Source organism: Caretta caretta, chromosome 10 (genome assembly GCF_965140235.1).
Source record: "Caretta caretta isolate rCarCar2 chromosome 10, rCarCar1.hap1, whole genome shotgun sequence".
NCBI lineage: Eukaryota > Metazoa > Chordata > Testudines > Cheloniidae > Caretta > Caretta caretta.
In genome coordinates this window covers 8671007-8694491 of record NC_134215.1, presented here as the reverse complement: position 1 = coordinate 8694491, position 23485 = coordinate 8671007, and the positions used below count along the sequence as shown (strand labels likewise).

The 23485-nt window shown below is 48.1% G+C and overlaps 1 protein-coding gene across 3 annotated transcripts in view; it reads right to left on the bottom strand.

The window, feature by feature from the left end:
* MAP2K3 (mitogen-activated protein kinase kinase 3) overlaps positions 1-23485 on the bottom strand; it is a 54067-nt gene that overhangs the window by 17343 nt on the left and 13239 nt on the right. Inside the window, exons 1-4 of one of the 3 annotated variants that reach the window (XM_048866746.2) lie at positions 13126-13454; positions 5776-5808; positions 4548-4617; positions 2767-2815 (exon numbers count right to left, since the gene is read on the bottom strand). In XM_048866746.2, coding sequence (XP_048722703.1) covers positions 2767-2815; positions 4548-4617; positions 5776-5808; positions 13126-13276 — 303 coding nt within the window. In that variant the 5' untranslated portion in view covers positions 13277-13454. Of the gene's footprint in view, positions 1-2766; positions 2816-4547; positions 4618-5775; positions 5809-5990; positions 6079-13125; positions 13455-23485 lie in introns of those variants that run through there. The other 2 variants (XM_048866747.2, XM_048866748.2) reach the window with 2 other exon arrangements.

Genomic DNA, 23485 nt, shown 5'->3' with positions numbered 1-23485 from the left:
ATGCTCCCTCCCTGCCCCATGCTGCTCCAGTCTGATGGGCAGGCAGCACAAACTCCGGGTCCTAGGGAGCCAAAGCAAGACTCCTGCACACAAAGGGGAAGTCAAGGGCCTGTAGAGACGCTCATACCACAGCACAGCAGCCTGAGGGGAAAGAGGCCGCATGCACCTGCCGGGGCAGGTGAGGGACATTTCTGGCCAGCCAGTTCTGTCACCTGTTTAATTAAAATGAGGTGGGCAAGCGGCCTGTATGCTGCACGCTCAGCAGCATCTAGTATCTCTCAAGGTAGGGAGGCAGCGTGTGGCTCTGCACTGGGACTGCTTGGAGAGCCACAGGGCAAGGGAACAGACCAGCAGGCAAAGAGTCCTTTCCCTGAGCTCCAGCCCCCTTAGAGCGCCACACTGCCAGGCTGCTACAAAGCGTCTCTCCCACCCCCGCCCCCTCCTCCCTCAAACTATTAACCTGCGCAGTACCCACCGGCCACTCAAAGGCAACTGGGCCATTTTGTGGGAACGAGCGCAGGCTCCTCCCCCCCACACACACACAGAGGGCTGGAGATCCAGATCTTATCTGACTTGCCACCTGCCCAGGATGGAAGGTAAACAGTTAGTTATAGCTCTCCTCCAAGGCACTATTTTTAGCCCCACTGCAAACAGCCTGACCCAGCCCCAGCAGGGCCCGTAACCAGAGACTGAACGAGCAGAGACAACAGCTATTTCCAGCTGGTGTTTTCCATCAGAGCACGAGGCATCGCAGGGTAAATCCAAGGGAGGCACGGGAGGAAAGGCATGGCGTCATGGAAGGGTTATGGCACCGTGCAAGACCCAGGCATGGCTTCTCTTTAGAGACCTGCAACAAACAGCCCTGGAAATGAGCAACACAAGCGGGGCTGTGTTAGTGAGAGTGCATGGAGCTCACTCGGACGGACTGCAGCTCGGCACACTGGGAGGAAGGGTCCTTCACCTTCTGCCCTTTAGCTGCACAGCGCTTCGCACAGCCGGGTAAGCTCATTCCCTCACACATGGCTTCAGTGCAGTCCACTGGCAATGTGATCAGGCAGGCATTGAAGCAAGCCACGTGACTGCCACATTGCCCTGTAGCCACAGATGGGATAAAGGCCCTGCTACTACTGTCAGGGGAGGGAGATTTCTGCTTGCTCAAGCAGCAGCCCAGGCTTGCTGTGTGGGGGCCAAGAGATCAGGGTTGTAATCCCAGCCCTGCAGGTGGGGAATTGTCTGGTCTCTGCAGCACGTGGATTTGTTCTAGAAGCACAATAGCTTTGCACACCCACCACAAGACTTTCTATCCTGCAGGATCCCAAAGTGATCTAACCAAGGGAGGCCAGGTCTACACCACAAACTTTGGTCGACACAAGTGACATCGGCATTCAGCCACCGCAGCTGGTAAATCGCTTGCATCAATACAAAGCACAATGTCTTCTGGGAAATTTTTGCAACATGTTGTGTGATAAAAATGACTCACCCAGGGATCTTTGGAAGCTAAGGGTCAAGTTCCCAGCATGCAAATTTCTCCATCCCATAATGCTATCCATAGCCCATTAATTTTCATGTCTTTTTTTTTTTTTTTTAAGTCCCTGAAACCCACATGGCTCATTTCGCTGTCCGCCATCTGGGATAGAAGCAGGGAACCCGCAGAGCCCTGCTCTATTCACATGAGCATTGCTGGGCTGGTGGCCTAAAGGAGACAGACTGGGGCTCAGAAGACCCAGTTCTGCCACAGATTTTCTGTGCGACCTTGAACAAGTCTCTTGTCTTCTCGGTCCCTCAGCATCTCCATGTAGAAAACAGAGACAATGCTGCCCTACCTCACAGGGTGCATTTTGAGACCCTGACACAGAAGGTGCCAGAGACCTATTCACTACACAGCCCCGGTAATGGCCCCCACCTCTGAGGTGGAGGGTGTCACTAGGCTGATAGTGGATGCACAGGACAGTGAGATGGGGGGAAGTATTTTGGGCAAGCCTCCGTCTCTTACAATAAGGGACATGGGGATTCCCTCATGTCCATGCATAGAAGAAGAGAGCCTCTCTTCTTAAAGGTGCCATCTTGATGAGCCCCCACAGGTGGTGCACTGCAAGGAATGCAGCAGGCTGTCTGTCTCTGAAGAACAATGGGTTTTGTCAGCCTGGACTCGATTCCAGCCAACACGGCAGAAGAGCATGGGTTTTGCAGTCCTGGAGCACAGATCCTCACCCACCTCCCACTGGAATCACTGCTGGTCTTGTTCCTTTCTGTACTGCGGGGCCCACCCAGGGAGCCAAGGACTCTGAGCTGCATCATCCCATTGCTCACTCTCTCCGGCACCTACCATGAACTGGGTGGAGTTCTCTGGCCTGTGCCATGCAGGGGGTCAGGCTGGTAGATCGGAATGGTCCCTTCTGGCCTTAATAGATTAACTGTTAAGCAGAACTGGTGACAGTGTTTCAAATTTCACCCATTCCTCACCCCATCTCCACCCGCTCTACCATTTGGCCATTCATCTTTTAGACCCTGGTGCAGATACTCATCACTGAATGTGGGGAAGGTTTTGTGGACGGAAATATCAACCCATTGTAGTAACCCCACTGCAGGCAGCAGGAGTGCAGGTTCCCACCAGGTTGAGCTCAGCGTGCTTTGAAATTTAAGACTGCTTTTGTAGACATTTGACAATTCGTGAGACAGACAGACAGACAAGAGGGGTCTGACGCACGTATGGGGGTGGCGAAGTACAAGCAAGGACCAGAAGAAGGAAAAACCATTGAAACATACTTTGTCTCCAATCGTAATGAAGGTTCTGGAGTCCAAGTTCCTTGGTGGCCTGCACGGAAAAAAGAGACGTTAGCAAGGAGATCAGTGACTGTGCACTATCTCACAGCAGGTCTCAAACCCATGAAGCATTTGCATTGCACACACCCCCTGTCCTTAGGGTCCCGTTTACAAATACAGGCCTCTATCCTGCCAGCACTGGAGTACATACATAGCCTTCCTCACACACAGAGCCTCTGCTGCCTACTCGCATGATTCAAGCGATGCATGTGCTCCAGTGTTTGTTGGATCCGGGCCATAGTCAACCCGAAGGAGTCAAATACATCCACGCAATGGGCCAGTGGAGATTCTCTCACTTCAGGAGATCAGCCAGAAGACACCGATTTATGACATTCAATGATTTCATGGTGGACTAGCCCAGCCAGACACATCATGACATCCCCCGTCAACACAACACGACTGCCAAGTAGCATGAAAAACCCAGCTATAGAAGACAAAAGCTATTTCCTAGATGCGGCATTTTGTCTACTTAAGGGCCTGTCTCACTCACCTCTGACACGCAAGTAGGCCTAACATTTTAGTGGCATTCTGCTGCAATGAACACTATCTGGCTGATTTCTTTTTTTTTTTTTTTTTTAAAGACAGTTCCTTACCTGTTACTATCTACCACCTTCAATTATCGTTAAAATAGATTTTAAAAACTAGGTTTACTTTCCATTGCTCATACGTGGTTACTTCCCCCCCTCGCTCCCACACCTACTTAGCTTGGAGAATAAGAACAGCCAGTTAGTTTACCCTCCAGGTTCTCGTGTGCTAGCATAACATTGCAATGTCTGCCTTCAAGGAATGGTTTCATTCCAAAGCAAAAGCTCTGCACTGCTCTCTAAGGTCATGGAAATATTTCTGTTACAATAGCTTAGGCCCCAAACCCAGGTTTTTCTGAGCTTCATGAAGTGTGTCACATCCCCTTTACGAGGAGCCCTCCGGGAGGGAGGACAAGCACAGGCAGATAACTGTATGTTCACACATTAGGCTTTCCCCTTCGGAGACTTGCATTCAAATGTTGAAAGGAGCATAACTGAATGAGCCTGATGGTTCGCCAACTGGCGGCCTTTGCTAGGAGCAGCTTAGGAATAAACCAGGTGCGGTGCTGCAGGTCAGTACAGAGGGACAGGCAGGGCCTTGTACCAGTCTGCATGCTGCCAAACTCTGATCACTGCTGCGAATGGCTCTCCATCCCATGTGCAACAAGGAATGACTTCCACAGTAAACAGGAGAGAGACACATTCCAGTGAGCTGAGATACGAGTGGGCACTAAACACAAGCATCGGATTGTGGCAACAAAAAAACAAACAAGATATTCTGTGCCCTCCTTGTACCAAGGCATTAGAGTGTTAATGATTGAAAATAACACCGATGCAGCAAGATTCCAGTGGCCCGTTAAACAACATTTCCCAGCTCTGACACCCGCAGCTGGCTAACAGGTCACATGACGCTTCTAATCCTAACACACACAACACTGCAGAACACCAGTGAGATCAATGGCTTGCTGCGTGGATTGGTCAATGCCACCATGAGCCAGGTGCCTAGGCACTATTGCAATACAGAGAAAAAGGTTTAAAAATTAAGTTTACACTAAAAGAATAGAAATAAAAGAAAGCTGGATTTCTAAAATTGAAATGGAATATTCCTCTTGCGTTGACAAATCTTTAAATCTTTAGCCTGAAATCTCAAGGCAGACTTGCAGGAGCATGGGAAGTCAGCATTCAGCAGCAGCGACTTACGTTGGGTTCACGACAGGTTGCTTGATGGGGACACATGTTATTTTCAGATCCCGTTTTTTCTTGCCTTTCACTGAAAGAGAGAAGACACATCTGACAGCTACAGACACGTTTGCTCATTTCCCCTCCCCCACCTTCAAAGCATCTTCCTACCCTGCACAAAAAGACTGGCTACAGATAAGTTACCAAAAAGAAAAGGAGTACTTGTGGCACCTTAGAGACTAACAAATTTATCTGAGCATAAGCTTTCGTGAGCTACAGCTCACTGAATTTGTCCGATGAAGTGAGCTGTAGCTCACGAAAGCTTATGCTCAAATAAATTGGTTAGTCTCTAAGGTGCCACAAGTCCTCCTTTTCTTTTTGCGAAAACAGACTAATATGGCTGCTTCTCTGAAACCTGAGATAAGTTACCGTCCAGTTCCACAGCCACTTGAACCCCAGGGCTGGCTGGCTGCTTTCCACTATAGCTGGATCCAAGCAGAATCCAGCTATAGTGGAAAGCAACTCGGGGGTTCAGAAATGGTTCGAAGCCAGATATCAGAGCCCAGTCTTAACCTCTCTGTCCCAAATCGTTCGGTCCCTAAGGGAAACCTATCTACCTTGGGCTTCTCCACAGCTGCTCCTTAGTCTAATCTTTTGTTCCTCCTCTCCCGAATTGCTCTGGTGGTTTCCTCCTCCTACCTCTCGAGGACAGTCTATGTCACAGCAGAACGTAGCCAGCAAGAGACACTGAAGAGCAAATTGGCAGGGAATGCTCTCTTCATGACTGTCCCATTACATACAAGCCTATGGAACAGGGCAACTCCAGCACAACTGGGCTTGGAAGGGCTTTAAAAACAGACAAGTGGTGCAAGGAATCGGATGCACCAGCCTTTCATTTCTGGGGAGACCAGAGGCCTGATTCTCTTCTGCCTTGCACCTTGTCATCAAAGTGGGTCAAGTGCTACCAGCTGTAAGTGATAACAGGGCAGGGGAGGATCAAGCCCTTGCCTTTAAATTTTGTGTCAGTCACAAGTGAAAACAGGCTGTGGGTCTCATCGCAGCCATTAACGGACATTTGTCCACATCACAGAAGCCCAGGCTAGAACACCACTGTCCAAGGACAGCAGGACAAAGAGGGGCATGGCAAAGCACGTTGGCCGAACTGTGCATGATCACACCACTCTTACTTCCCTGATACACTTTTAATTACACAGATCAGCTTAAATAAATCATTTTGCTGGGCACCTACCTGGCTTGGATGGCTCTAAAGATCCTCTGGAATCTTAAAAAAAAAAAAAGAAAAGAAAAGAAAGATTAGATCTGTTTTAATGGAGTTAGACCAAGCTTGGTACAAATCAAGCCTCTATGCTATTGGGTAACACAAAATTCATTCCAGCACCCAACACACATCTGAAAAGGAAAGGGGCCCTGTTTGCATTTTCCACAAAGGTAGGAGATGCTCACAAAATGGAGCTGAAGCAGAACTGGAGAGACTATCCTGCAATGAAGTTGTTCCACCAAATTCGGCAGAATGCATTAGGCATGGAAGCTTCAGCCTACAGCGGAGACTCTGCAAAAGATCATGTTCACTAAGCCGAGCTCTCCTCTTATTTTATGCGTCAACTGTGCTGGGTTGATAGGAGATCTTTTGGCCACATGAGGTCGCCGCACCATTAATGTTACATGACAGAAGCCCAGGCCACTAGATCTTAAAAGATTCACTCAGCACAAGAATATCGCTGATTTCATCCGGAAGGAGCTAGTAGGCAGCTGTGGAGAGGTTTAAAAACCGCGTTTTACAGACACCAACCTACCTCAGCATTATGAACGTACCAAAAGGAAGACTGCAGTTTGCTGCCAACCGCTCTTTTAGCACATTGACCTAGAAGATACCTGAAGAGAGGGGTGTTCTAGTGATCTGATCGCAGGAACTCTCCGGTTCTACTAGCAGCTAAATGCCCTTGAGCAAGTCACAACCTCCCTATGAAGTGGGAATGGTACCAACCCACCTGCCTCATGGGGGCCTAGTCAAAGTGTGACCACGTCTCTGAACACAGCAGAGGGGGAGCAGAGCTTACTTTAGATTGATATCTCAGAGTGGAGACAACAGGATATCAGTGCTGAGTGGTAGGAAGGCTGCTGTGCATACAGGAGAGGAGAATTCCTGCAGTAGCATTAACAGACCCAGAGAGGCAGCAATTGCCACAGCCCTCTGCATCCTGATCAGACAGATGAGACGTACAAAATGTTCCCAACACAAACTGTTGCTGTGCATGTCGCCAGCCGGCACCAGATGCCCCTGACAATAAGAACTCCTGAAATACACTTCTCCTCTTCCCCTCCTCCAGCAAACCACAGCCTTGCTAATGGCTCAGAACATGGAAGAGGGGGGCAGCGTGGAAAAAGCAGATCTGAAGGTTTCTGCTAGGCTGCTGCAGAGGAGGCCGAGCTGGATTCCAGCCCCTGGCACCCTAGTCAAAGCTTAATAATGCCACCTGCTTTCATACCATGCTGTACGATGGGTCGGACCAAATGCCAGGAGGGAAACTTTATGCAGACCACCAGATCAGAGCTGCCACTGGATATCAGAGGCCCTTCCTCCACCACCCACTGCCTTTCATCTCCCCTGCTCCAGAGTTCAATTGAGCAGCAGCCTCCTTATGTCACAGGCAATCCCTGTGATCTGGCGAACGTACACAACAGCGCTGAGCTAGAGCGCTGGGCAAGCCATCCATCTTTGGTCACCCAATGGCCGACTGCCCTATGGCCCTCTGGCTGCCAGGGTTCATCACAGGAAGATTCACTGGCAGCAGCTACACCAGGAGTTGCCCCATAGGGCATGCTCGGTTAACGACCATTGGTTCTACTCCGTGCAATGGAGAGGTCAAGGCTCCCCCAGGGGTGTTTTCTACCTCTGTCCAGGCCCTAAAGAGACCTGGTGGAGACCCTCTTTGGAGACTGTCATTTCTGCTCCTAGACCAACCAGGGCGCTGCTGTGCAAGACAACCCCCTTCCTTTTCCCCACGCCCAGTACCAAAGCACACTGCACCAGCAGCCCGTCCTGTCCCACAGAGGGAGGTGGGCTCAATCAGTAGCCCCTTATTATTAGCCTCGCCTTCCCCATCATGCACCAACAAAACCAGCCTGGCAGCTCCCATATTTATTCCCATTGTGCAGTTGCAACCCTGGAGATAAGGAAAAGGAACCTAACTTGCGTCACAACAAAATCGCTGCCACCTTAGCCAACAAGAGTCCTACACTCCCGGGGGAGGGGGGTGCAAGCTCGCTGACTAGCCTCAGCAGCAAGTGGCCAGCTCCTAACTGAGCAAGCTCTGCTGAGAGTCTGCCTTCTGTTTAGTGAGCTGTCAACACCGCAGCAGTCACAGTTTCAGGTTTGCTAGCATGCAGCTTTTCCTCCTGGAGCCCAGATGGGTGAGAGAAGCTATAAATAACCCTGGGAGATTTACACTCTGATGATACTTCTCTGAATACTTTCTTGAGTACCACAGGAGCAAACACGAAACAAAGAACAAATCCATTCACCAGCTCTGAAATTCCCCACCCCCAGAAGTCACGTGTTTCCAGGTACCGAGAGCTCACCTCAGAGCCACAAATTAGAGCCCGCTGACGCCAGCTCAGATCACCTCTCTGCTCTGCCCAGTTCACCTGCAGCAGCACAGACCATGCACCAAGACTCACTGGCTTCTCCTGCACTTCATTTTGGCCCTGAATCAGCAAAACTCTTTAGCACACATTTAACTCGCTACTTAGCACTTAAGCCCATTTGGAAAAATCCCACCCTAAGTGACTTGGGAGTACAAATCCCATTTACTTGCAGGGGGCGAATTCCCTTTCAGTGGGCCAAAAGTCAACAAGTCTGGAAAATCCCATCCACATACTTCAGTTCCATCAAAACAAAGGGATTTCAGTGCTTTGCTCAGTCAGGGCCTTTTAAGAGAACTCTTCCTCCTGCCCAACCCCCCCCCACCCCCCCCGGCCCCAACCACAGAATGCAACCTTGCCCAAAAGGAGAGCCCTTTGCTCCCACACTTCCTGCAGTGTGCATTCACCCATTCCAGTGCACTGATAAAAGCCGTGAAAGCCTCTTAGGGCTAATTCAGATGGAGTGAAATTCCAGGTCTCAAATTGCCACCCTGCTATGCAGTGTACACGGCCCAGCTCCAGCTCCCCACTCAGCTGCCACTCAGAGAAGCAGTTCTGTGGGAGTGGACGTGTCATTCTAGGAGGGTCCTGTTGCATTTGTACATGGGACCTGCCACCTTTTAGATCCAGTATGAGTCCCGTGCTCTGGGGTGGCTTTATAAAAACACCAGCTTCCCTTTTTTTGTGCCTGCAAATGAGAACGAGTCAACATCTGCCTGCATGCCCCCCCTACCCCCATGAGATACCCACATGCCTGTGTGTGCACCTGAAAATCATTATGCCCATAAAACTGCATCTGTACTCGTTTGTGGGCACAAAAAGGGAGGCTGGTTTAAGGCCTCCAATTGGGAGCCAGAGCTGAAGGTGGTTGTTAAAAAGCCTCCATCTCTGCTGGAAACGGAAATGAGCTGGATCTGGTTTAAAGGAAGCTATTTTGCTTAATCCTTCTGCTGCCCACTTAGCCACTGTTGCCCTGAAGTTACCATAGGAACTACCAGCAGCGCATACAATGCTGCTTCTATGCTACAGGCTTCATTGATGCTTGCAGCACAGTGATAAGTGATGCATTCAGCTGGTGCCTAGGCAAGCTCCAGGTATCGTTCTGACTCGCTGCACACTCCCTTCTTGGCCCTGAACTTAGGGGTCAGTCCAGAGGTAGCTGGGGCCAAGTCAAACATCTCTGCACTATGTTACTTAATAGATTGCGTGTCCGCAGAGAACAGTCCCCTTGCAACGGCAGAGGGAGGATGGTGTAGAAGAACTTAGGCGGTTAGCCTGGGATCGATACCCTGCTCTGCCACAGCCTTCCCGTGTTAAGTCACTTAGTCTCTCTGGGTACATCTACGCTGCAGTTAGACACCCACAGCTGGCCTGTGCCAGCCAACTCAGGCTAAGAAGCTCAGGCTAGGGGGTTACTTAACTGCAGAGTCGAGATTCAGACGCGGGCTGGAGCCCGGGGTTCTAGGACCCTGAGAGGTGGGAGGGTCCCACAGTTCAGGCTGCAGCCTGAGCTGGAATCTCTACTCTTCAAAAGCTCCATGAGTCTGAGTCAGCAGGCATGGGCCAGCTGCAGATGTGTAACTGTAAGTGCAGACATATCCCTCTGTGCCTCAGTTTCCTATCTGTACAGTGGAGATTACAGCACAGGGGTTTTGCAAGGACAAAACACACTGAAGACTGATGCACCTTGCAATATGGTCCATTGGGGGGGAAACCAGATATAGACTGAAAAGGCAGCTCTCAGGAATGGTTTCAGAGCTCCTGGTGAAAACCCAAATATAAGCATCCCTGCCCCTCACTCTTCTAGAAGCCAAGCACAGGACCTGTCTCTACTGGGGAACACGGGGGCTGTGTTGTTTCTTTTACACACTCCCCTGCCCCTTCTCCAAATGTAGCTCTCTGCTGCAGACCAGCAGTATAGCTGCACTACCTTGGTGTCGAACGGGGCATGCACAGGAATGACCTACTCCAGTAAGCAACTGAGGTAGTGTGACTCTCCCCCTTCCTCTAGGCACACCCTGAAGGCACTTCCTGGCTCAGATCTAAAAACCGGTGACTAAACCAAGGCATGGAGGAGAAACTATCAGGCTCCATACCCAACTCCCTTGCTCTGGCAATGCCGTTAACCTCGATCCAAAGTACCCTCAGCGCTCACCTACAGTCACACTGATGACCACGTACACAGCTGCTACAACACACCGCTTGCATGGGAGCCGGTGACCTGCCGCTGATCCCTCTAGCTTGATCATTAGGGCTCTCCCCAGGAAGAGGAAAACAGCAACCCTCTAAGGGCTCTCTGTACTCTGGCAGGAGTCTCTCGCTCCAGAGGCATACGCATATTCAAGCCCAACACTGCGCCAAGATCAGCCAGCACAGCTCCAAGCGGAGACCAACACTTCCACTACAGCAGGCTCTAGTGACCCCAGGGGTACCTGTCACAGCAGAGCTGTGTCATTCTTCGTAAGCACAAGAATTGACTAGGTCAGTGCCAGACACTGGCAGGTGCACTGTGATTGCTCCTGGTAGGTAGGTGGTGGGTGCGCTGTGATTGCCTCCTGACAAGCAGACGGACACCCCATTTCAGGGGAAAGGAAGGGGTGGGGGAAAAGAGGACTTTTTAAAGAGAGTGGGATGAGAATTACAAAACCCTGCAACTCAAGACCTTCCATCCTGGCCAACTCCTGGCAAAGCATCCATTTCCAGCCCCAGCAGGTGGCTACATATGAGCTCTTAACCACATGTGTCATCTTGATTACCATCTCTCCCACACACTTTAATTCCAACAAGGTTTCCGCTAGAGCTAGAAACAAATGCTTCCTGCTGCCTGAAAACCCTGGACTCATCCCAGCTCCCCAGTGCATTGACCTCTAGCACGAGAAGCTTGAGAAACATGGGGTCAGATCCTCAGCTGCTGTAAACCCGAGTAGCCCCACAGTCTTCAGCATAGCTCCATTGATTTACGCCAGCCAAAGATCGGGCACATATGCTGCAAGGATCATGTCAGAATTCAAATGAGGCAAAGAGATGGTAATCGGAATGACATGATTTCAGGGATGCAGAGCTCAAAAGGCTTGTGAGCCTCATCTAACTCAGGCAACCCCTCAGAGCCATAGAAACAACACATGTCCATGAGAACATGAGAGCGGCCACACTGGGTCAGACCAAAGGTCCACCTAGCCCAGAATCCGGTCTTCTGATAGTGGCCGACGCTAGGTGCCCCAGAGGGAATGAAAAGAACACGTGATCATTACGTGATCCATGCCCTTTCACCCACTCCCAGTCCAACAGCAAGTACTCAGCTGCCTTAGGGTACATTTACACTGGGAACAATAGTAAGGTATTCTCTTGCACTGGTGCAGCTCTCCTAATGTGATGCTAACAACAGAGGAAATGGTCAACACAGACACGAACAGGCACACTGACTACCGTGTCCTCTGAGTGGAGCCGCCATTGGTTGCACCAGTGTAGGGGAAAAGTTGGCAGGAATTCCTTGCGGAGGCAGGATTCCAGTCCCCAGCATGTCGCCACAGGCACATCTCTGCATCCTTCATGCTGAGAGAGGAACTATTTCCCTCCCTAGAGAAAGCCACCGACTGAATTTCTCCTGCCACAACCTTGATAAAGTTTAAAACCAGCCAATTGCATTTCCTGGAGCTGTTTAATTCCACCTCGGTGTATGCATGTGTGTGGTACCTCTCCCTACTGGCTGACGTGGGTGGAAACTAGCAGGACAAATCTTAAGAACTGTAAATAAAGCTATTTGACTGAGCTGACCTTTGAAATGCAACCTCTGTTGCCTCATGGCCTCTGTACTCCCATGTGCCAGCCCCAGGTAAGGCACTGTGCAGAGGAAAGACAGCAGCGCTACAGAATCTACCATACAGGGGGAACTGGGACGAGAACTGGAGCATTAACAAGATAGTTGGCTTGAGGGCTCGGGAAAGGAAGTTAGCAACACCTCTCTAGAGGGTTTGATTTTGTATCCAGCACGTTCTGTTTGCCCCTGGACAGGACAGTCCGAGCACTGATTTGGGGATGAAGAAAGGCAAATGAAGGATGGGAAACCCAGTGTTTCATCCAAGCCACAGAAGAACAATAAATTGGTTAGTCTCTAAGGTGCCACAAGTCCTCCTTTTCTTTTTGCGGATACAGACTAACACGGCTGCTACTCTGAAACCAGTCAGATAATAGTCAGCTTTAAGGGCAAGATAAGAGATCAGGTGACAATCTCCTTAGATAAAGGCACAGCCAGCTGAAGCAAAGAGGGTTGTTGGCTCCTCCAGCAGAGAGCCATGGCAATATTTGCACCACTCTGCAGCCTGGAAAGAGCAATCAAAGTGGGGGGGGGGGGGGGCGGGGGGCATGCTAAGTGCAGTTACCCGCCCCACTGGGCAATTTTTCTGAGAAGCCGTCTTTGTAGAATTTTTGCAGAAGTTGAAAAAGCGCAACAAGTCAACCAGGAGGAGGAACAGGCAGTTCATAAAAAGCCCCTTATAGTCAGAGCCGCCCACAGACCAACAAAAAACAGTCACCTGTTAACCTCTGCTGAATCACAGCTCTGAACTGCAGCAGGTTCCCTGTTGGGCACTCAATTCTAGTGCAAAAGGACTTTTTGTGCAAAACAAACAAACAAACAGCCTGTTGTGTTTGGCAAATGCTTTAAAAAAAAACAACAACACACGCTTAGCTGCAAACCCTGCAGATTTTTCCATACTCATGCCAGCCTGTACACCTACAGCTGGCATTTCAACCCAACGCCTGCAAGTCTCCAATATCTTTAAAACTAGCTAACTGTCCGCAAATACAGACCCCTCCGAGCAACGTTACAAAGCAAAACTGCACAGAATGAACTGACAGAAAGTTCCACCGCCCCTTTTACCATCTGAACTGCTCTTTAGAGCTTCCCGCCACGTGTTTTGGAAATTGCAACATATACCTTGTTTCTTGTCCATGGTTTCCCAGAAATGAAGAACAGAAACAGCACGCCTTGAAGCAGCTGGGGGGTGGGGGGGGAGAAGGGGGAGAGGTCTGCAGGATCCAGTGCACAGAGCTTGCTGCAAACAACACTGCTTATTATAAAAAAGCATGCATGGTCCAAAGTACTCAACAGCCCTTTTCGATGTCCTCTCTTTCCTCCCCTCCACGCCCCGTGCACAAACTAGAAGCAATCAGATCGTTCTAAGTTTTCTAGCCTGAGTGTGCTGGAGGAAAGAGGAAAAGATAGTGAGATGGCAGAGTGCAGTGTTCCTTCACAGGCAGCTGCTGAAGTTGGCCAGTTTCAGCTCAGATTACACTTTGAAAGCTCAACAGTTGTAAAAGCTGTAGCAGTGAAATAGCACATGACGTCAAACAGGAAACTGGACCAGGGCCAATTATGGAGGCCATTGAAGTACAGGATTTTTAAAATGCATCCCATCAGGACACATTACTGGACAAAGTGGTCATTAAACCCAAGCTGGATTTTAAAAGGCAGCTTTTACAGACACACCCCTTCCAACCAAATGTAGACGATTTTAGATCAAGGTCAATAACGAAACAGTTAAACATGACAGCTATGCAGACAGGCTAATTCGTTTTTTTATGTCCCCGCGCACAACCACGGGACACAATGCAAGAACAGCGGATCAGAATTCTATCCTGCTTTCCACAAAGCTGCAGGGCTCCGAAGCCACACAGCACGGCCCATTACTGAAATGGCGCGTGCTTCACTTGAAAGGAGGACTGGTCCCCGGCCCCAGTGAGCTTGCACTCTAAATAAAGCAAGATGCGAACAGTGAGAACTAATCAAAAGAAGAAAGAAAATGCAAGACAAGGACAAGGCTTATAAACATAAAGCTATGTGATTGCTTATGTCTCCACTTCGGTCTTCTTAAAGGGGCTTCATTGAATTCAAGACATACTGCAACAGAACCTGACAATGCACCAAACTTTTTTTTTTTTTTAAACCAAAAATTTTAAACCAGGATTGTGTCTTTTAACATACACACCGTTGTCCAACTATGAAATCTCTGTTCATGGAAAATGCCTTGCCCTCCTAGTGGTTCACCTCACCTATCGGAGCTTTGCATGCCAGCTTGGAGTCCGGCCCGCACTGCAACCTGTGTCAGCAATAGAACAAAAAGAAAAGGAGTACTTGTGGCACCTTAGAGACTAACCAATTTATTTGAGCATGAGCTTAGAAGCTCCTTGGAGCAGGCAAGTGCCAGCTGCTGTAGGGAAGAAGTGCAACTGACTGCCATGACAATAACTCTGTGGTGGGGGAAAACAAAGGGCTTGTTTAAAGTTAATAAGATGAAGGTGCACCAAATCATGCAGTAGTTACATTGAAGAAAGCAGACATTGCTTTTGGTCCACGGGGGGTGTGCGCAGAGTGCAAAGGGAAGAAAGATGCTTGTATGTATTTATAGAGCAGGTGACATCCAAATTGCTGTGCGCTTCTGACAACTATTACCACAACAAATAATGCAAACATTGTTCCATTACAATGCCAGGATAACAGCCATTCCAGGATGACAGCCGTGGTGGCATCTCAGAAATAAAAATCACTGTACGGACTGTACTTGTAAATAAAGAGTTGGAGGCTGCAGGGGAAATCTCAATATTTTTGCACAAGTGTATGTAAAAAATAGGGGCCAAAGCATGTTTATTCTCTCCCATCCCTCAGATCAGGCCAACCAAAGCCAGTTTTGTACTTACTCTTTAGCTTCAAGCTTTGATAAGCACGTGCTTTTATTTGTTTCCATCACGAGTCAGCCTAGGAAAGATATTGCACCAAGTTCCTTCTTTACCTTAAGCTAATAATAGAAATACGCGCCTGCCTGATTCACTCATGAAATATTCACTAATTGTGTAGGCTATGCTGGACCACGTGCACTGGAAGGAAGAAAGGTCAGAGATGGAGATAACTGTACATACTTAACAAGGCTGCTCTAATTTTAAGTAGTGTTTATAATACGGCCCAGAAGGACCGTCGAGGATGTTTCGGGGGGGGGGGGGGGAGATTTACACCGCAGGCTATAGATTCAGGCTGAGGTTTTCAAAGTTTCTTAAAACAGGAACTGCCAAACTGGATGAGAACAGAGATCCATCTAATCCAGTTTCATCTTTGACATTGTTCAGCACTGGATGATTTAAGAGGAAGATGTGGGATAATCTGCCGCTTATACTTGATCTCATCCTGATCTTTAACATGGAGACTGACATAAGCTCCTGAAGCATGGGGTTTAGTATCCCTTCTCCAATTTTTAGCAATAACTAACAACTCTGGATGTTCTTGTTATTCATACAAACATCCCATTCATCTTTTAATCTTATTAAGTTCTTGGCCTCAACAACTTTCTGTGGCAATGACTTCCACCGTCTATTTACACTTGGTGTGAAAAAGCGTTTCCTTTGATCAGTTTTGAAGTTAACACTTTCAATTTCATTGAATGTCCCCTTGTTTTTGTGTTATGAGACAATGAACAGAAATGCCAAATCCACCCGCTCATGTCTTATTCCCGAAGCTGAGAAAACTTCAACCTTAGTGGATGTGGGGAACTTGAGAAGAGTCTCAGTCAATGTTTTAGTTAGCGAGACAGATATTATTTACACAAACTCCCAGTCCAAAGGTTTGAATGCACTGCAGACTCCCACACCACAAAGGATGCAAAGTAACTTGATGTTCATCATCCAACATTTAATACTGTGCAGTTAGACCAGAGGTGGGCAAACTACCACCCGCGGGACTGTCCTGCCTGGCCCTTGAGTTCCCAGCCAGGGAGGCTAGCCCCTAGGCCCTCCCCTGCTGGCTGTCCTCCCTCCCCCACAGACTCTGCTCACTGCGCCGCCAGTACTCGGGGGGGCGGGGGTGTTGGATAGGTGTGGGAGTCCTGGGGGGCCTGCCAGGGGGCAAGGGTGTGAATAGGGGTCGGGGCAGACAGGGGACAGGCAGCAGGGGGGATGGTTCTGGGCAGGGGGTCCTGGGAGGGGGCGGTCAGGGGACAAGGAGCAGGGAGGGTTGGATAGGTCAGAGGTTCTGAGGGGGGCAGTCGGGGGCGGATAGGGGGTGGGGGCCAGGCTGTTTGGGGAGGCACAGCCTTCATACCGTTTCAGAACACCGATGTGGCCCTCTGGCCAAAAAGTTTGCCCACCTGAGTTAGACCCTTGAACAAAAGGCATTGTAAGTGTTTTACTAAAATTAATTTAGCCACATGACGTCCCCATGAGGTGGGTAAGTTATTTCGCCATTTCTCAGATGGGTAAACTGTGGCACGGGTGGGTTAAAAGGACTTGCCCAGCGGAGTCCATGGCAGAGCTGGGAATACAAAGCAAGGGTCCTGACTCAATCTGCTCTAGCCAGAAGGCGACACTGCAGTCTTCTTGGCTTTCAGAGTCCATGCTATCTCCTGTACATCAGCAACCCTCAGTAAGTGGAAGAGCACACCCTAAACACAGCAGTGATCTAGAACAGCCCTCCCAACAAAGGCCTGTTCCATCACCCTTCCCCTCTAAACAGCTGCAGACAAATATGCTTTTGGAAATACTGAGTCAAGGTTAATACCTAATCAAGGATAACTGAAGACACGTATGGAAGATGCAAGGGCTTTTGAAAGAAATCAGAGAAAATAGTAATAGCTCGCCCCTTAAACACCAACAACTTTAGCATGGTAAGACGGGTCCCTTTCCCACCTCTTAAATGTTTGGGAGGGGAAAGGATTAAGAGTCCCTTAAAATAAGAAACATAAGGCAATGCTACACAGATCTGCCAACAGGAGCTGTGCAAATAACCAGTATTTCAGGTCACTAAGCAAAAAGTTAAAAATAATTAGCTTGGAGTTGAACTAAACATTTATTTAAATCCAAAACATTTTTTTCGACTAATGGCGGGGGGGGTGGGGGGGGGAGAGAAGACTGTTTTGTCTTGGATTTTTTTTATTTTAAACAACTTTTTGTCTGGAATATTAATTGTTTTATTTAAAAAAGTAAAAAGCTTTGTTTCAGAAATGTCAAAACTATGTCAAAATGTCCCGTTTTCAAATGGAATAATTTGGCCAATTTGACAGAGATTCATGAAATCTTTTGGTGGACCCAAATCTGCACTTTTTTGACCAAAAATTTCATCCAGTTTTATATCCAAACACAGGAATGTTTAGACTAAACTGACAGGGACTGTATTTTTGTTGTGTGTGTGTGTGTCCAGGGCCTAGCATAATGGAGTCTAAGATTGGAGCCGCTAGTTGCTAGCATGATAGAAGTAGGAATTGATTATCTAGGAGGCTGGGGCGGACGGAGGGTTAAACAGCCAAGCGGAGTTCAGCAAGAGAAGAAACCAACATTATACAGACTCCTTAAACTCTTGATGGGATAAAGACCTTGCAATTAAAATACTAAAAGTTCCACTTGGGAAATTTCATGGTCACTTAGAGACTGCATAGCAGAAAATTCAGCTTCCATGTCTATATCAAGTTGGCTGCATTCAAGAACCCATAACTGCGCAGAAAGGTTTCATAGAAAGGACCATAATCCAGCCTCCCAAAAATTGCTCTAGTTATGGAAAGGGGGTTTGGTTTTAATCAAACCTCTTAACATTTCTCTATCCTACAATAAAAATCCAGTGTTCTAGCTTGATGAATTAACATTCCTCTTAGCAGACATTTCTGTGCCTCCCTACAGCCGAGTAACAGAGAGAACAGTCTATTCCCAGCCAGACAATCCCCAGTGTTACAAGATGCTGCACTGTGCTGGGCTTCTAACAGTCTACAGTAATATGCACTTAGCGCACTGACTAGGCAGCCACAGTTTCCTCTGTACGTATGCAACACTGACGCCCCCTAGGGTCTGAGAGCGCCCCATGCAAAGGAAATCCAACAATCAATGGGTCATAGTCGAAGTCTCATATGCTCCGGCAAGCTGCACCTCAATTTCACAGCAAGGCCTGGGGATTCTGCTGTACATTAGTGTGGCGGACTAGAAGTTCTCCAGTAGCTCTATTTATATGCAGGCTTTCAAGTGAATCCAATATGAAAATACAGTCACCTCTGGGTTAGTTATTTGGATTATAAAATCTATGCTATGCCATGCCCACATTCCCACTTCCACATTTCAATACAACAGATCACTGTACTGACGATGTCTGACTGCAGTGCAGGGGCTGGAAGTCAGGGGAAACCTGGGGACTTTGGCAGATTTAGCTGGAGCTTTGGGGACCTGGACGCAGCACCGGATTTGTGGGAACAGCACATTAGCAGCTGTTCCTGCTGAATGTGACCAGCTGTAAAGTAGGTTTCAGAGGAACAGCCGTGTTAGTCTGTATTCGCAAAAAGAAAAGGAGTACTTGTGGCACCTTAGAGACTAACCAATTTATTTGAGCATGAGCTTTCGTGAGCTACAGCTCACTTCATCAGATGTTCACGATATTGACATTTAAATTGCCTGCTTTAAATCTGAGTTAATCCCCCTAAGATGCATGGACCAGATAACACCTGTCTGAGCTACTGGTGTGGTCCATCTGACTTCCAGGAAGACACCACTGCACTGGTTACAGTCTCAGTGTCCAGGTTACCTGCACAACCACAAGCGTTGGGAAAAAAAACGTTGTGGGTTTGTTTTTTAAATGCAAGCTGAGACTCTCAAGCACAGGGCTGGTTCTGCAGCTGCAGCACTATGGCCTACACAGGGCTGCAATCATACCACCAGGATCAGACCCAGAGCTGTGAGGAAGCTTCCCACTTATAATGGAGACCAGTCACCCCTCTAGGAGAAGGTGAAATGAGGAACCACTAGCTGGTGTTTGTACAATGCCTTAAATATGCAACATTGCTATATATGTGCTAAGAATTTGCAACAAGGGCTTATACAAAAGCTCAATAAGATGACTAGATGCATGGCAATGGCAGATAATGTCCCAGCTTGCATTTAAAAATGCACCAAGGCTCAAGGCAGAGAGCCAAGCGCAGCTCACGGGACACAGGCCAGCCACGCACATCCGCATCTTCAGCTCTTTCGATGACTCCTTACATCAATGCCCATTTCCGTGGCTGGATTTTCAAGCTAGTTCTCAGTACTTGAGAGGAAGGCACTTGCAGGAGATCTCTTTCCCAAAGGGCCTGCTCAGAGCAGCAGCATTGGCTACGCTTCCTCCCACAAACAGAAGTGCTCTGACTCAGACTCAAGCGGACGTCGGTGACTGTTCTACAGCGGCACACAGCACTAAACCACCTGCCTACCTCTCCTATTCATACCGCTCCCCATCCAGCTGGGCACTGTCCCTCTGCTTAAAGCTCGCACATAGACCTAGTTAAGCATCTTCCTAATGCAGACCCAGCCATGGATAAAAGCATGCCCCGTGCTGACAGGCTTCTGAAGCAGCTGACTCCAGAACCCAACCCCTCAGCTCTGTGGTGCAAGGTCTAGTCAGGCAGTACAGAGCCCCAGCTGGTAGATTCATTACCCTCATGCAGCCTCTAGTCTGCACAATTGCATCAAACAGCTAACCCTAAAGAGTAAAATATTCTTAGAATTATGAAACTTGGGACCGAAAGACAGGCTGCACTGACCCAGCTGCACACACACTTCGGGGGGGGGGGGGGAGCAGAAAGGGGGCTGGCATGCAGCCACAAGACAAAGATCTGGAAAGCAATCCCAGCCCAAATGCATCTTAATTGTTAAGCAAAGGCAAGCGAGACTAAGAGAAAAGCAAGTCCTATGCATCCTCTCTCTCCCTGCCTCGCACCTCGCTCCTAGACCAAAAAGGTACACAAGCACAGAGGTGATAGCCATGGAGAGTCAGAAAAGCCAGCAGCTCATTTATATCTTGAATCCTTCCAGACAGGCAGAGAGGGATTTTCATCTTTGCTGCAAGTTTAAAGCTGACTAGACACCTGCTCTAGCAAATGGAGCTGGGTGAAAAATAAGCAAACTTTTCCCATCTGCAGCTGTGTTCCCTGAACAGAGGTCAGAGGCATAGTGAAAACAAACACAGGTGTTCTGTCTGGCCCAGAGACCACAGTCAGGCTCTTCTTCAGAAAAAGCAATTTCCAGTCTGAGAACAAGGCAGGCAGCTGCATGGAGCATTTAGAGGAAAGTTTCCCCCTCTGGAGTCATAACTGTGGCATCATTGGACTCTGTGGTTATTGCTTCTCAACACTCCAGCTCAACACACAGTTTACACGTTTTGGTTTAACTGCTGGCTTTGCAGATGCCCCCTGGGATCCGTGAGTCCAGCTCACTCTCACAGGCATATGGGTCCTGCAGTAAAAGAAAGCCTGTCAGAAGCAACAAGTATAGTTGTGCATGAAACTCCAGAGATTCAAGAAGCAAGGAGGTGCCACTTGTACGATCAGTTGTCTGATTCTGTTATCACTAAGGCAGCCTTCTCCAACCAGGACAGGCTGAGAAGAAACACAAGCCTGACAGACCTCATCACAAGTGAAAGTCTTAGTTAACAGTAAAAGGAAAAGGAGGACTTGTGGCAGCTTAGAGACTAACAAATTTATTTGAGCATAAGCTTTCATGAACTACAGCTCACTTCATCGGATGCATACCGTGGAAAATACAGCGGGGAGATGCATCCACTGAATGCGAATACAGACACGGCTGCTACTCTGAAACCTGTCGTCATTAGTTAACAGTGGTACTAGAGGTTTCAGAGCAGCCGCCGTGTTAGTCTGTATTCGCAAAAAGAACAGGAGGACTTGTGGCACCTCAGAGACTAACCAATTTATTAGAGCATAAGCTTTCGTGAGCTACAGTTCACTTCATCCGCTGCAGTGGATTTCCACTGAATGCATCCGATGAAGAGAGCTGTAGCTCACGAAAGCTGATGTTCAAATAAATTGGTTAGTCTCTGAGGTGCCACAAGTCCTCCTGTTCTTTTAGTGGGACTACAGAGGATTTTTTCCTGCTTTCACTGTCAATCTACCAAACGAATTGCTGCTACTTTTCTTTGGACATAACCCCGAGTACATCTTCAGAGGAGAAACTATATTCATTTGCACCTGGCTGCGTCATCATTTCAATCCAGTGGGAGGCTTTGATTATATATTATAGCGGAAAAGAATTCAAACTGGGATGCTGAACTGATAGTTCATTGAAGATGACAAACCAATGCAGCATTACATTTCTCTTTAATTTATAAGTGACAATATCTTGAATAACTCCCTCCCCATTTACACTAGTAGTTATATCTTAGACACTGTATTTCCTCCATTCCCATATCAAACCAACTGTGACTAAATTTCCAGGTCCCCACTATATTCCAATTGGCTTTTACGCACAGACACTTTAATAGGCTCTGTCAAGTTATACACTAAGCTCTATTTGGCTCTATGCATAATAGAGAAAACAAGAGTTCGTTTTAATTCCTGCTTAGCCCCCAGGTTCCCCACAAACCTTTCAAGAGGGATTTCTCTACCCCCCGTCAGCTGTCGGAGTTTGGAGAATTCCCATATCATTGAGGAGATAGCGGGGGTGGAAGAAAAAAACGGAACAGGTGATACTTGGTCCATTTCTCCATAAGCAGCCACTGGCCTTCACCTTAGGATATCAGCATCTCCATTCTCACATACAAAGCTCTGTATTCAACAACTGCCAGGTTACAAGCATTAATCCGAACCATTGAACAAATAATGCTACCAGGTCATAATGAAAGAGGTAGGTGACAAGCTTGGCCCACGTACCCCACCAGCAATGAGGCGACAAGAATTAAGAAAGCAAGTCCTCAACTCAGAAAGGTACTTAGACACAGGCGTGACATTAAGGACAGTCGTAGTCTCACCAAAGTCAATAGCGCTGCTCACGTGCTTGAAGCTGCTTCAAGTCCTTGGTGAATCAGGGTCTAAGTCAGAGGTGGGCAAACTACGGCCCACATCTGGCCCGCGGGACCATCCTGCCTGGCCCCTGAGCTCCTGGCCGGGAAGGCGAGCCCCCGGCCCCTCCCTTGCTGTTCCCCCTCCCCCGCAGCCTCACCTCGCCACGCCACCAGTCCTCTGGCCCACCACTCCTGCTGGGCAGTGCTCTGGGCGGCGTGGCTGGCTCCAGCCGTGCGGTGGGACTGCAAGCTCCTGCTGCATGTCCATGAAAAGATACCTCAGCCCTCAAACAGCGAGTTTCCAAATGCCAACATCACAGCCTGCACGGCAGAGCCAGGTCACACTAGGTTATCCTAGATAGGGGAAGAGGATAGAGAGCAACACAATTCACTGTGCCAGTGTCATGGTTTACTGCACCTATTGCTTCTGTCTCTCAAATCAATTTATTTTAATTGCACAGAGTGTTTCTCAAAGTGAAGTGGAAATAAGCTATAAGCTTTGCAGATGGTTTTGTATCAAATCCCATGCAAACAACCGTCACTCTGCTCTGTGGAAATAGCTTTTGCCGGGCAAACAGACAAGTCCCAACATGTCAGCTCATATCCTGGGTCAAGGTCTAACAGGCTGTGAGTCAACACAGCTTTCTCGGCTGCAGCCTACAGCCACTTGGATGTCCTAGGCAGACCCTATACGAGGCATTCCTTTAAAAAAAAAAAAAAAAGCCTCCCATATGAAAGAAGCCCAGAATCAGAAGTGCCACGGGGGGCCATTCTGTCGAGAGGAATGTAGAATGGAATGGAATGTACAGAAGTCAAAGTTTTAAAGATTAAAAGGGAAAAACGTTGGCTTTCTTCCATGCAATTATTACAGGCAGAGCTCACTGAGGGGAAGCCACGTGTAAAATCCCAAGTGGGAAAACCCACAATCACTGCACAAGAAACTCCTTGTGAAGGCAAAACTCAAGTGCAAACTTTCCTGGTGACTTGGGCTCCATACACAAAAAAAGGAGTCAGACACACACGGCAACTGTATGGTGGCAGAAGGACAACCAGTGTGAGAAGGAATGTGGTGGGTGTCTAAATGAGGAATGTGTTGAGGCCAATAAAGTTTGGATTCATACAAAATTCACTTACAACTTTCTCCTACAGAAGAACCTCAGAGTTACGAACCCCTCAGCACAGAGGTTGTTCCTAACTCTGAAATGTTCCTAACTCTGAACAAAACATTATAGTTGTTCTTTCAAAAGTTTACAACTGAACATTGACTTAATACAACTTTGAAACTTTGCTATGTAGAAGAAAAATGCTGCTTTCCCTTTATATTTTAGTAGTTTACATTTAACACAGTACTGTACTTGCTTTTTTTTTTTTGGTCTCTGCTGCTGCCTGATTGCGTACTTCTGGTTCCAAATGAAATGTGTGGTTGACTAGTCAGTTTATAATTCTGGTGTTCATAATGCTGAGGTTTTCTGTACTTATATTAAGATACCTTCTGCCACAACATCTT